At 42.2% G+C, this 14416-nt stretch overlaps 1 protein-coding gene across 1 annotated transcript; it reads left to right on the top strand.

The window, feature by feature from the left end:
* The first annotated feature begins 274 nt into the window (after window positions 1-274).
* Prdm14 (PR/SET domain 14) lies at window positions 275-13864 on the top strand. Its single transcript, XM_076835764.1, has 7 exons — window positions 275-977; window positions 1745-1798; window positions 1889-2046; window positions 3987-4254; window positions 8853-9055; window positions 11133-11234; window positions 13637-13864. The coding sequence occupies exons 1-7, from the start codon at window positions 275-277 to the stop codon at window positions 13862-13864; spliced, it is 1716 nt and encodes a 571-aa protein (XP_076691879.1).
* The last annotated feature ends 552 nt before the right edge of the window (window positions 13865-14416 follow it).

Below are 14416 nucleotides of genomic sequence, written 5' to 3'. Positions count from 1 at the left end.
GGTGTTGGAATCCAACAGTGCTTGGTCCAGGTGCGTTGGGAGAGGAAACGCCGAGACGGTGGTATCCAAAAACCTGGAGTCGGGCGGGATCCCGGCCAATTTTCGTTTGGTGATTTTGTATTTGTTTTTATTTGATAGGTCTGGCGGGATCGAATTGGGAAGTTTACCCAGTTAACTTCGATCTGGGGTAGACTTGGGTGGGAGAAACCAGGCGAGCAGGAGCACCGCCAGGGACGCGTTTGCTTTCCCGCGGACTCGCACAGCGTTACCCGCAATGGCTCTGTGGGAGCCAGGTGAAGCCGAGCTCCAAGACAAGGTGTGCTACCCACTCGAGAGGTTCCAGAGCACCCCCCAACAACTGGCTGCCTACTACCCGCCTTTTTCTGCCTATGGGCACTACAGGAGTGCCTTGTCCAGCACCGAGGAGGATTTCCAGCCACTAGGGCGCCTGGAGGCAGCGGTGTCTGCGCCCCAGGGGTTGACTCCTTTCCCCTTCCCGATGGCATCTCCGCTGTTGACCTCGGATCTGGCTCTACAGAGGGAGCCACTCTATGATCTGACTTGGTACAGCAAGATGTCACTGTGGTACCCAATTCCTCACCTCCCCAGGGAGGTGCCACACTTTCTGGGTAGCCAAGAGTACTCCAGTGCCAGCAACGAAGATTTGGTCCCCGTTGGTGGCCGCAGCGACAGTGGCCAGGGTTGTGGACCTGATACTTCAATTCCGCCGCTTCCTAAGGAGGCCTCCTTGTTATCGGAGGGGCAGAAGACCTCCCAGTTAGCATCTCGGTCCCCCAGCAAGAGATTTGAGGATGGTCCCAAACAGCTAGACCCAGAAGGGAAATCACCTCCTCCTTGTTTCCACTTCACGAAGGAGGACCTGCACTTCGTTCTTTATGGGGTTACTCCCAGCCTGGAACAGTCAGCCCGCTTCCACTATGCGATTTCCGGCTTACTCGTCCCCGCAGACAGTTCTGGTAACGGGAGTTCACACCATCAGGAGTTGGGCTGTATGGGAACAGGGTGGGAGCCAATAGGTTGAGAGTCAGCGGAGTGGGGGGTGTTAGGCTCTACTTAACTGCATAATCCCTAAGGTTGGTTTTAGTAAAAGCTGAGGACCAGGAAAGAAATGGTTCATGCAGAAGCCTTGGGGGCGTGCAAGTTTCTGTACTGCAGCCTCAAGTTCTGCATACTTGGTGCCAGTCTAGCGATCTACCTTGACCTTAACTAAGAATTATCTCCGGGCTGGGTTTGCGGCTCAGTGGTAGAGCACTTACCTAGCTTGTGTGAGGCTAGGTTCCATTCGCAGCACTGCATATAAATAAATAAGTGAAATAAAGGTTCATCAGCATCCAAAAAGAAAAAAAGGGGAGAGAGAGAGAGAGAAAATATGAGAATGAGAATTGTCTCCAAGGCTGGGGAGATATATAGCTCATTTGGTAGAGTGCTTGCCTTGCATGCACAAGGTCCTGGGTTCAATTCCCAGCACCACAAAAAAAGAATTATCTCTGAATCTCAAGTTTGCAAAATGGAATTAATTACTTCCGTGGAGGATTGCTTTGGGTCTCAGATGAGACATTATGTTTGAAAAACTCATGGTAAAGAAGCAGGAAAAAAATAATAAAGAATAGATAAACATCAAACTCAGTGATGATTTCCTCTAAGGAGTTAAGGAGGGAAATTATAAAAGCATTTTCAATATATTTTTAATTGAAAAATTTTTTTAACCGTCCCTTTTTCCTAGGGTCTGATCATATTCCTCAAGTTCTGGATAAAGACTCCCTTCAGCTTCCAGAAGGTGGGAAGCAGTCCTTGCTTGGATTTCTTTCTCGGAACTAATATGGGTCACTTTCCTTATTCATTTTTTCCTGCCTTGGGTTTCTCCTAGGTCTCTGCATCATGCAGATGATGTTTGGTGAAATTCCACATTTTGGTGTGTTCTGCAGTAGCTTTATTGCCAAAGGAATCAGGTTTGGGCCCTTTGAAGGTAAAGTGGTCAATGCCAGTGAACTCAAGACCCACAGAGACAATTCTCTGATGTGGGAGGTAAATATCTTCTGGTGTCTGCTTCAAGTGGGGAGAGAGGCTTGGAGGGACAAACCTTGTCCTTTTTCTCTGCAAGAGTCATAGGGAGAAGGGACAGCAGCTGCTCACTTCATCAGAGGCATCTCTGCATGAATTGTTTGGTGTCCCAGATCATTTTAATCTGTGAAGATTAGCCATTGAATATACATGTAAATTTTTATTTAAAGAATTAATATGTTCTATTTGTAGAAAGATTAAATGCTTAAAATATTGTAGAGTGCTTAAATTATGCTGAAGGCAATAAAAATGGATTTTAGACTTTGATATTGTTTACCTATAAAATTAGCAGAGGGTTTATGAATTGATACTCTTCAAGCTAGTGACAGTATATGGGACATGCTGGTGACACTGCACTTTGTTAATATGCAGGAGAAAACCATTTATAAGAACTACTAAGTATCTTAAAATGTTTTTTCATGGGGGTGGGGCTCGGGCTCAGTGGTAGAGTAGTGCTTGCCTTGCACATGTGAGGCACTGGGTTCGATCCTCAGCACCACATAAAATAAGTAAATTAGTAAAACAAAGGTATTGTGTCCATGTTCCACTAAAAAAAAAAAAGTGAACTTGCTGTGCTAGCAGTGGAAAAAAAATTCAATTACGGCTCCATCCATATTGTTAAAAACTAGATAGAAATTAATCTGTTTTTAAGTGGTGGGGTTAAATGTTTACCTTCCCTCTTCATGAAATTAACATATGCTTACAAAATTTGGGAATCAACAAAGTCATAGGACTGGGTGTGGTGGCATATGCATAGGATCCCAGTGACTCTGGGAGGCTGAGGCAAGACAATCAAAAGTTCAAGACCAGCCTTGACAATTTATTTTGAGACTGTATCTCAAAAATAAAAAGGGCCGGGGATCTGGGATGGTGGCTCAGTGGTAGAGTACTTGCCTAGCATGTGTGAGGCACTCAGTTTGATTCCCAGCACTGAATGTAAGTAAATAAAATAAAGATCCATTGACAGCTAAAAAATATTTTTAAAAATGAATAAATAAAAAGGGCTGGGGATGTAGCTCTGGTAAAGTGCCTTGGGTTCAATCATCAGTATCCAAAACAAAAACAAAAGTGATAGGATTAGGAGTTAGATTAGTCAGTAGTAGAGTACGTGCCTGGCACAGACAAGAGTGCTGGGGATTCAATTGGGTTGGATCCCCAATACTGGAGGGGGGGAAAGAGAGAAAGAAAAAGAAGGAAGAAAGAAAGTATGGATCTTTTAAAAGTATGTCCCCTATGGAGATGTCCTTAAGCTAATAAATTTACTTAGGCTTACACAGACTTATATATTACTTTTAATGATATAGAAATCTGAAGTAGCTAGGCATGGTGGTTCACACCTGTAATCCCAGTTAATTGGGAGGCCAAGGTAGGAGAATCACAGGTTTGAGGCCAACCTGGGCAACTGAGTGAGAATTTATCTCAAAATAAAAAGGGATGTGAATGTAGCTCAGTAGTAGAGTGCTTGCTATCACGTGTAAGGTCCTGGATATTGTCCCTAGAACCACAAAAACAAGACCCAACCCTGATTTACAGAAGTATATTTGGTAGACTCGTAAGATTTGGATTATTGTTAATACTACTGAGATAGGTTCTTGTTATGATACTCAGGCTGGCCTTGAACTCCTGAACTCCAGTGATCCTTCTGCCTTAGCCTCCCAGTTAGCTGGGACTACAGGCTCATATTGCTATGCCCAGCCTTTGATGGCCTAGAAAACTATATACATGTAATAAACACAATTCTTTGCAGCACTGGAGATTGAACATAGGGCCTCATACACATGAGGAAGTGTTCTACCACTGAGCTATGCCCCTAGGCCTGATTATTAATTTTTACATTTATTTTATAGATTATGCAAAAAAAGAAAAAAGTACAAATCCAAACTTCATGTCTTATTTTCATTTAGGTCTTTGAAGGTGGTAATTTGAGCCACTTTATAGATGGAAAAGGTACAGGGAATTGGATGACCTACGTCAACTGTGCCCGATTTCCGAAGGAGCAGAACCTGGTTGTCGTACAGTGTCAAGGGCAGATATTTTATGAGAGCTGCAAGGAGATCTACCAGAACCAAGAGCTCCTTGTGTGGTATGGAGACTGCTATGAGAAATTTCTGGATATTCCTGTGAGCCTTCAGGTCACTGAGCAGGGCAAGTCGCTGTCTAATCCTTCTGAAGGTGAGCACCCATCTGGACCTTCTGGTGGAAGAACTGGGCTCTTTTCCTAAACCTTCTTTGCAGAGCTTCTCCATCCCAGGTGTGATGCATGAGGGTAAATTGCAGGTGTCTCTAAGGGGGTCATCACCCAGCTGAAAGAAATTGTTTCTTCTTTCCCAAGCCACTTCCATTCCCAGGACATCTTTTTTTTTCCCCACCCCTTCTCCCCTTCCTGAGAATACAAAAAAAAAAAAAAAAAAGTGAAAAGTAAATGGATGCCACTTTTGCCTTAGGTGAGTCGGGTTTAATCTCTGCCCTGATAACAATCCTGATAAAGAAAAAGTGCTTAGAGCAGTGTTTTTTAAATGGTGGGTTGCAGTACCTTAGCGTGGTAGGAAATCAATTTAGTGATCAAGACCAGCATTAAAGGAAAAAAAAAAAAAAAAAGAATAGGAGCAAATTAGAAGAGAAAATATTGATGGGAATCACTTAAGAAATAAGCGTTGTTTTGTGAAGTTTTTGTTTCAAAGGGATACATCCATGTTGTTGTCAAGTATGAAATGTATTTATTGTGTGTCGCAGGCAAGTTGGAGAGACATTGAGCTAGGCTTTAGTTCTCAAACTTGAACCACCTGGGGATCTTGTGAATTTGTCAGTTCTCATTCAGGGTTGGAGCCCACTACACATGTGTTTGTGTGTTTTGTAGTGCTGGGGATTGGGAACCCAAGGCCTGGCACATGGCTGGTAAGCACTCTACCCTGTATCCCTAGCCCAAAACTCTGTATTTCTATGGGGATGCTGCTGCTGCTGATGGTCCTTGAATCACATTAGAGAAGCAAGAAGTTGGGGACCACCAACACTGGGAGTGAGCCTCTGAAATCTGTTTCCCACCCCCATCCTAGGCTGGGGAAAAGAACCCAGATTCTCATGTGAACCAAGTGCTCTACTATTGGCCTACATCCTAGGTCTGGAATTTGCATTTTTAATTGATTTTGTGTTTTTCCTTACACATACAAATGTTTGGGAACTACTAATCTACTATGTGGCACAAGACTAATTAGATTATTATGTGTAATAATATAGTATCATAATATAATAATATAATATCATTATGGTATAATAAATGTACTAAATCACAGACTAAAGAACATGTGATTTGCTGGATGCCTTGGCACTGGCCTGTAATCCCAGATACTCAAGAGGCTGAGGCAGGAGGATTGAAAGTTAGCAAGACCCTGTGTCAAAAAAAAATATAGAAATTTTTAAAATAGGTTGGGGATGTAATGTAGCTCAGAGGTTGAATGCTTGCCTACCATGTGTGAGGCCCTGGGTTCAATACCTAGTGCCATGAGGCAAAAAGAAGAAAAGAGAAGAATGCTAATTAACTTACAAAATATAATCATCATCCTTTTGAGAAATTATTTTTAAAACTGAACTATTAGCTGGGTATGGTGGTACACACCTGTAAACACAGCAGCTTTGGGGGCTAAGGCTGGCAAGTTCAAAGCTAGCCTCCACAACTTAGAGAGAACCTAGGCAACTTAGCAAGATCCTGTCTCAAAATAAAAAGGGCTGGGGATGTAGCTCAGTGATAGTGTGCCCCTGGGTTCAATCCCTGGTAGCCCCCCCCCCAAAAAAAAAAAAAAAACTAATAAATTGTCGAAAAGGAAGAAAAGCTTTGTCCGTGAGGATTTTTACTATAGCATCATCCATATTAATGAGAAATGAAGACAGCCTAATTGCTGAACAGTAGAATTGTCATTAGGTAAACCATAATATATTGTTACCATAGCAGTATGCAGTTGTCTAAGGTCACAATTATAACAAGCAACAGGGTAAAGACTTATGGTGGAGGAAAAAAATAACATACCGTGGGTGGCCCGTGTTCCAGTTCTGAACCAAACTGGATGTTTACAGCATTATTGGATGACCTGTAATGTGAACATTGTTTGGAAGGGAACTTTTAAACAACTCAATTTGTTGGGAAGACTTGTAGATGAATTCATTGTAGATGTTTTCCATTAATATGATTTTGAACCCAGGTCCTCTCCCATGCCAGGCAAGTCATCTACCTATGAGTTACCACCCCAGCCCAATATTAATTTATTTTGACATAAGAAAGAAAAAGATTACAGGTGCACACCTATAATCCCAATGACTCAACTGGGGAGGCTGAGACAGGAGGATCCCAAGTTTGAGGCCAGCCTTGCAATTTAGTGGAACCCTGTCTGAAAATAAAAGAAAATGGGCTGGGATGTAGTTAAGTGGTAAAGTGCCCCCTGAGTTCAATCCCTAGCACAAAAAACCCCCAAAGATTCCTCTGTGGTACTCTGTCAAAAGAAGTGTGTGTGTGTGTGTGTGTGTGTGTGTGTGTGTTGGTGGAGGTGTGGGACATGAAAAACATCTTTTTTGTTATGGTAAGAACACTTAACATGAAATCTACCATCTTGAAGACAACTCTTAATCATTACAAAACAATATAAACTGTTTGGGCAGAAAGTATCAATATCAGTGTTGGGAAACCCCTTGGCTTAAATGGAATGGCTGATTGCATTTGGAGGAAGAAAAAGGAAAGAAACACAATAAAATCAGGTTAAGGTACAGTTCCAAAGAACTGATCAGGAAATGGAGTTAACTGAAGCTCAGTAAGGATCACTGTTTTATTTCTTCCTAACTAGTTATTCTTATGCAAAATCAATATTAGACCCTTTTTTTGAATTTTGGTGTTCTTTGTAAAATGTTTTGATTTGTAGAATCACTGACCAGACCTAGTTTGAAGAACCTCTCTTTTACTCTCCAGGAAAGGCAGGTATTTCTGAGCAATGAAAATTCTAGCCCAGAGTTGAGATATCCCCTTCCGCAGGGAGATTCTGAGAATATTAAGCTCCTCCATGAAAGTGACAGGCAGGATGATGGTTCTTCCTGGGTTGGCTGTTGCCTTCCTGGTTATTTACTTAATGAATGGTTTATTTCCTTAGTCACCTGTTGTTGACCATGCCTGGGATGTAATTGCCAATTAACAAAGCCCCTGGTGGACAGCTTCCCTGCTGTCCTGAGGTTAAATGATTTCTATCTGCAGATTCTTGCATAGTCTCACTGTAGGCTCTTCTCCCTCCTTGGGAGCAGACAATGAGGTCTCCATGGTGCATTTCATAGTCAAAGCCACTTTATCCTCTGGATTCCAGAGTGTCCTCAGCAGGGGTATTTTTGTAGGGGGCCCCTGTTCTGTCCCCTGCCCCCAACACATAGAACCTCAGGACCTCAGACTTCCTTTGCTCTAACCTGTCTTCTCCCCACCCTGCCTCTCCTCCACCAACAAAAACAGATTTACCTTTCTCAGATTTGCCTGCCACATGGTAACTTGGTATCACATGGTTAGAATTCAGTCAGACATCACAGTTACTCTGTGACTGGAAGGTAAGATGTTTTCACCCTACTCTGTGTGAATATTCTAGATCTGGAATCTCCCTGAAAAGTTCAGGCAAATGAGTTATAAACTAAAGAGGGAACAGCCTGGGAAAGCCAGTGGTGAGTAATGGCTGTTCAGAATGCCTTAGGTACTACACATGCCTCCATATATTACCTGTGACAAGGCCAGGCAAGAAAGAGCAGCAGAACTGAACCACTCTTAAATTAGGCTGGAGGGAGGATTTCTTCAACTAAAATGTTTCAGGGAAGCAAAGAGGAAGAGATCTGCAGATAAAGACATTTAAGAAACATATAACCATGCTATTGTATAGACTATGTAGACTTTGAATCCTAAGTTAGTCGAACTGTAAATAACATATGTGTATTTCTAAGGAATAAGTTGATTTTTTTTTTTTTTTAAGGTATGTCAATGGCATTATGGTTGTCTTTTTTTTTTTTTTTTTTTGGTACTGGGTATTGAATCCAGAGACTCTTAACCACTGAGCCACATCCCCAGCCCTTTTTATTTTGAGACAAAGTCTCGCTAAGTTAGTTAGGGCCTCTCTAAATTGCTGAGGCTGGCCTTAAACTTGTGATCCTCCTACCTCAACCTCCTGAGTCACTAGAATTACAGGCATACACCACCACAACTGACTGTGATTGTACTTTTTAAAAAGTCTTTACCTTCTAAAAATAACAGTTTGAGTTATTTATGAACCAAATGATGTATTAGAACTCTAATCATTATGAAGAGAAATGACACAAAACTAAAATTAGCTATAAGTTGGTCATTGTCAAATTGGTTGAGAGTTTATTATACTTTTTCTTTTTTGGTACCAGGGATTGAACTCAGGAATTCTCGATCACTGAGCCACATTCTCAGCCCTTTTTATTTTTTATTTAGAGGCAAGTTCTCAGTAAGTTGCTCAGGGCCTTGATAAGTTGCTGAGGTTGGATTTGAACTGATGATCCTCCTACCTCAGCCTTCTGAGCCAGTGGGATTATAGGTAGGCACCACTGTGCCTGGTAAGAGAGTTTATTACACTATTATTTTTGAATTTGTTTAAACTTTGTGGGGAGACTCCAGATCTTGAATATTCACACATAGAGTAAGGGTGAAAACATCTGTTTACAGTTTTAAAATCCTTTGGAGGAGTAGGAAGGGCAAGGTAGCCAACAAACCCACTGGCACTTATCCTTGTGTTTGACAGAATCTGAAGAAGGTTACAGATGCGAAAGATGTGGGAAAGTGTTTACCTACAAATACTACAGAGATAAGCACCTCAAGTATACCCCCTGTGTGGACAAGGGTGATAGGAAATTTCCCTGTTCCTTCTGCAATCGATCTTTTGAGAAGCGGGACCGGCTGCGAATCCACATCCTTCACGTTCATGAGAAGCACCGGCCTCACAAGGTGAGTGGGGTGGGGTGAGGTGAATGAGCTGTGGGCCCGTCCCTGCACTCTGCTGTCACACTCCCCACACTCCTGGACACCAGTGGAGGGCCTCCTGGGGGCTGATTGGAAGGGCACTGCCTGGCAGGGACCTCTCTGAAGGAGGTAGACAGATATACACCTTAGGTTGGGTGCCAGATTGCTTCCCAGAGAAGGTATCCATTTATGGTCCAGCCACCTGGGCTTATGCAGTAAGCAGCAACTGCTCCTGCCAATAAAACGGTCCTTTTTTGATAGATGGGAAAGGGCTTTAGTTTGCATCTTCATTATTGATAAAGTTTAGATTTTAAAAATATATTATTTCTATTTGCCTGTGATTTGTCAGGTTTTTTTTTTGGGGGGGGGGGGTTGATAATTGGGATTGTACCCAGGAGTGCTTTACCACTGAGCTATATCTCCAGCCCTTACACAGCCTCACTAAGTTAACCAGATGGCCTTGAATTTGGGATCTTCCTGTTATCCCTGGGATTTTGGGTTGCACCATAGTCCCCACCAAATAATTGCTGGGGAGGGGCTGGGATTATGGCTCAGTGGTAGAGCACTTGCCTAGCACTTGTGAGGCCCTGGGTTCGATCCTCAGCACCATGTAAAAATAAATAAAATAAAGATATTTTTTAAAAATCGTTAAAAAAAAAAAAGAATATATAGTGAAATTAGCCAAGCTGGGGCTGAGGAGTAGCTCAGGGGAATGCTTAACCATTAAGCCATATCCCACCCCTTTTTAATATTTTATTTAGAAACAGGGTCTCAGGGAGTTGCTTAGGGCCTCACTAAGTTGCTGAGGCTAGTTTTGAACTTGCAATCCTCTGCCTCAGCCCCCTGAACAGCTAGGATTACAGGTGTGCGCTACCATTCCCCATTTACATGTTGAAATTTTTTTCTATGTCTAAGGATATTTTATTTTCATATTAAATTAAGAATTTGGCTAGATAGAGAATTTTGTTTTTATTCATTGATCTGTTAAATTGATACATAAAAGTTTTCCATTTGTATGGGAGAATTATGTGGTTTGTGTGTGTGTGTATGTGTTGACATTGTGTAATGTTAAAATCAGAGTAAGCATATCTACTCAAACATTTGTTGTTTTTGTCTTTCCGTTTTTCATATTTCTTTGTGGTGCTGGGGATGGAACCCAGGACCTTGTACAGTACATCCCCAACCCCCTGGCAACCTTTTGGTGGCTCTGCCTTTAGTAATTTCTTTCACAGTGTGTAACTGAAGTGAGTGTGCACTTTGGACACCCCCAAACTAGCCTTTTTTGTAGGTATTATATGCCTCAGTTCACCTGTCTCCCTACATTGCCATTACAGTTTATATATTCACTGACACCCCTACCAGATTTTTAGCCTGTTACTTCTAGCAGAGTGTTAGGCACATAATAAGTACTGTATAAATACTAATACTTGAATTAATCACACCCGTGCCTGCGGGTTCATTCATGAGGAAGGCAGATAGGTATTTTGCCCATGAGGAAGAACAGGAAACAAAGATTCAAAGTTTACTGACTTGGTCACACAGCTACTTCATTTTTTTTTGGTACTGGGGATTTAACCAAGGGGCAATTTACCACAGAGCTGCATCCCCAGCCTTTTTTCTTTATTTTTTTTAGTTTGAGACAGTCTCACTGAAGTTGCTTAGGGTCTCACTAAATTGCTGAGGCTGGCCTGATACTTGCCGTCCTCCTGTCTCAGCCTCCTGCATCACTAGGATTATAGGCATGCATCATCATACCTGACTCATGTGAAGCTTCTGACACCCAAAGGTGTTAGATGAAATACCTAAAGTCATAGCATTAGTGTTAATAGAACTGGGCAGAATCTAGACCAAAGCCCACGCTGCCTGACTCTTCAGCTTACCCCAGATGTCTTTCTACCTCTTCAGTGAACCCTTAGCTTGGGGAGTACAATCGATCCACTGCTTATAGACACACACAAACACCATAAACATAAGAGTTCTTTCAGCCCCCAGTGGACAAAATGTCAGGATAGACTTGTTAGAGGAAGACAGGGCTTCAACTCTGTTTTTCTTTCTCACCTAGTGTTCTACATGTGGAAAGTGTTTCTCTCAGTCCTCCAGCTTGAACAAGCACATGCGAGTTCACTCTGGAGACAGACCGTATCAGTGTGTGTATTGTACAAAGGTAAGTGGAACCTCCTTCAGAGTGGTATATCTAGCATCCTGCGTGGCTGTCCATGGGTAAGAACCGGAGTGTAAAGCCTAGTTTATAATGTGTTTTTGGTAAATATTAGTCCTATTAACCAGCCCAATCCCCATTTGCATCCCACAAATATGTTCCAGATGGTCTAAAGAGGCTAAAGACGGTCAGACATGACCTCCTATAACCAAGCTGGCATTTGGAGCATGTGCAATAAACTATACCCTAAATTTATAGAGCTCTGATGATCACAGACACACAGAGTTTAAGAGCATGGCTGGGTGCAGTGGTGTACGCCTGTGATCCCAGTGGCTCGGGAGGCCAAGGCAGGAGGATCACAAGTTCAAAGCCAGCTTCAGCAAAGCAACTGAGACCCTGTCTCTAAATAAAATACAAAATAGGGCTGGGGATGTGGCTCAGTGGTCAGTGCCCCTGAGTTCAATCCCCATACCCCGCCAAAAAAAAAAAAAAAGAAGAATTTAAGAGCATGGACTTGGCCAAGGTTCAAAGAACAAAGCATGATGGACTTGGACTTGGTCAACCTAGTTGTGTAACCTTGTCAAAATTCATTAACTTCTCTGTTGTTTAGTTTGCTCATTGGTAAAATGGGAGAAAATAGTCTTCATAGAGTTTTTAGGTTAAATGTGTAAAACTCACTTAATAATGCTTGACATACGGTAACCACTATTGAAATGTTATCTACTATTATTACTACTTAAATGTATGAAGACTTCATTGGGGGAATGCTGCTGATGTAGCTTTCTAGAGAGACATGGTGGACAACATCTAATCTGTGTTACACAGAATATAGAGTTAAAAACAGGGAAAGGGAGAAAAGGAAGACAAAAATGGAGAGGGATTAGGGGTGAGAGATTGCTGGAATAGAGATAATTTGTTTGTGCTTTAGGAAAAATATAGCAAAATAACCTTCTGTTTTGATAATAAGCATCTATACTGTCCAAACCATCGCTATATGTGGCTATTTGAATTCATAAAAACGAAATAAATTGAAAATTCTGCTCTTAGGTTGCACTTGCCACATTTTAAACTCAGTGGCCATACGTGGCTAGCAACAGCCACATTGGATAGCACAAGTACTGAGAGGGCATGCCCGCCATTGCAAAGTCCTGTTGGAGAGCACTGGTAGACTACGCTTCTATCAGTGTGATGAAACATACGGGTGCATCACACTTGTGCTGAATACTGCTCAGCAATAAAGAGGAAGGAACTATTGATAAGCACAGCAACCTCAGTAAATCTCCAGAGAATTATGATGAGTGGGAAAAGCAAATCCTAGAAGGTCACCGATGGTAGATTCCATGGATAGAACATTCTTGAAATGACAAAGTTATGGAAATAGAGAGTAGATGAGTGGTTGTCATGGTTTAAAAAGAAAGTGGGAATGGAAGGAACTTGATGTGGTCACAAAACAGCACTTTGGTCGGGGGAGGGTATCCTGGGGAAGAAAATGTTTTGACTCTGTCAATGTCAACATTCTGATTGTGATGTTACAACATAGTTTTGGTGTAAGACATAACCATTGAAGAAAACTGGGTAAAGGGTCTATGTTTTTATTTACTATTGACTATAAATCTATAGTTATCTCAAAGTTTAGATAAAAAGGAAAACTAATAAGGCACTGACTTATGCAAAGACATTAGCCCGTATTAACCTGTCCTTTGGTAATGCAGTTTGTCTTGAAGGATGTCTTATTTAAATGCTGGCTCCTGGGTCTTGTGTCATGTTTTTTTGGGTGTCACGCTCTCTAGGGTAGAGTTGATAATGTTTTATTGGGTTTTGGGAGGTTTTTTTGGTAATTTTGCTTTTGAGTTTGGGGGAGGATTTTTTTTTTTTTTTTTTTAATGTTTTTGTGGTGCTTGGGTTTGAACCCAGGCCTTTGTGCATACGAGGAATCAACCACTGACCTACACCCCAGCCTGCAATCTGCATTTTTAACTGGAGTTCTCAGTGATCATAGCCAGGGCTACTCAAAACTAGCCAGAATGACAAAGCAGTCTAGTTCTTTTTGATAAGGCTTCTGCTGCCACCTTGAATCTAAGATATTTGTTCATTAGAGAGGTAATGGAATGACGTCCATATTAGCATCAAGGAGCTGGGTACTATCGTGCCTACCTGTAATCCCAGCTTCTTGGGAGGCTTTGTGAGGCGTGAGGATCACAAGTTCGGGATCAGCCTGGACAATTTTGCAGATCTTGTCTCAAAATGAAATTTAAGAAGGGCTGGGGGGGGATGTAGCTCAGCGGGGGAGCACTGGTTTACAAGGGGTGGGGGTTGGGGGTTCATGGGGGTAGATTTATTTATGCCTTTCTTAACAAGATGTCCATCCCACAGAAGTTGCTTTTTTCTTTCTGCTTTCTGTTCTCCAGAAGTTCACTGCCTCCAGCATACTCCGCACACACATTAGACAGCATTCTGGGGAGAAGCCCTTCAAGTGCAAGTACTGTGGGAAATCCTTCGCTTCCCATGCTGCCCATGACAGTCATGTCCGGCGCTCTCACAAGGAAGATGACGGTGGCTCCTGCCTCATTTGTGGGAGAACCTTCCCGGATTCAGATGCTCTTTATTGCCACATGCAGTTTCATGGAAACCTCTAGCCATCCAAGTGGAGCAGTGTGAAAACCAAGGACTTGGATGTCCTCCTCCTGGTTTTGTTATAGATGTGTCATAGGAACAACTGGTCATCCTATTGAGCTGGCCTATCTGCTGAACTTACCAGAATATTGACTGGCTTTTGCCGAAAGGTCTTTCACAATTGTTCATGAGACTAGAATGCTGATCAGCTTACCTACAAATAGTGAGAGCTGCAGGGTGGCAGTGCCTGAGGGCCTGAAGATCCAACAGAAGCCCCCAGAGTGTCTATCCAAGTCCCTGAAGCTCAGGGACGACAGACCCGAGTCCTAGGTTTCGTAATGAAAGAAAAGAAAATCATCTCTCTGCTATCTGCTGTGGGTCCTTGATTGTACCATCTGTGGCTGTCAACTGTTGAATTTCTTCACAGAACAAATTTTCCTAATATTCACCCAAGCCAGAACTTCTTCAGATGTGAATTAGTCTAAAAAATAAACATTTATATTGCTCTGGCTTTAATTCTGATTTCATTCCTGATAAAGAAAGTGGACTACTTTTTCCCATGTCTTTCTGTCTTT

The sequence above is a fragment of the Callospermophilus lateralis genome, chromosome 16 (assembly GCF_048772815.1).
Source record: "Callospermophilus lateralis isolate mCalLat2 chromosome 16, mCalLat2.hap1, whole genome shotgun sequence".
Classification (NCBI taxonomy): Eukaryota; Metazoa; Chordata; class Mammalia; order Rodentia; family Sciuridae; genus Callospermophilus; species Callospermophilus lateralis.
The sequence above is the reverse complement of the archived record's forward strand: the minus strand, read 5'-3'. Positions and strand labels throughout refer to the sequence as shown.

Coding starts and splice junctions, on each gene's coding strand:
- Prdm14 (XM_076835764.1), top strand. CDS start 275: ATGGCTCTGTGGGAGCCAGGTGAAGCCGAGCTCCAAGACAAGGTGTGC. Junction 2,047..3,986: donor ACAATTCTCTGATGTGGGAG/GTAAATATCTTC, acceptor ATTTTCATTTAG/GTCTTTGAAGGTGGTAATTT. Junction 11,235..13,636: donor AGTGTGTGTATTGTACAAAG/GTAAGTGGAACC, acceptor TCTGTTCTCCAG/AAGTTCACTGCCTCCAGCAT.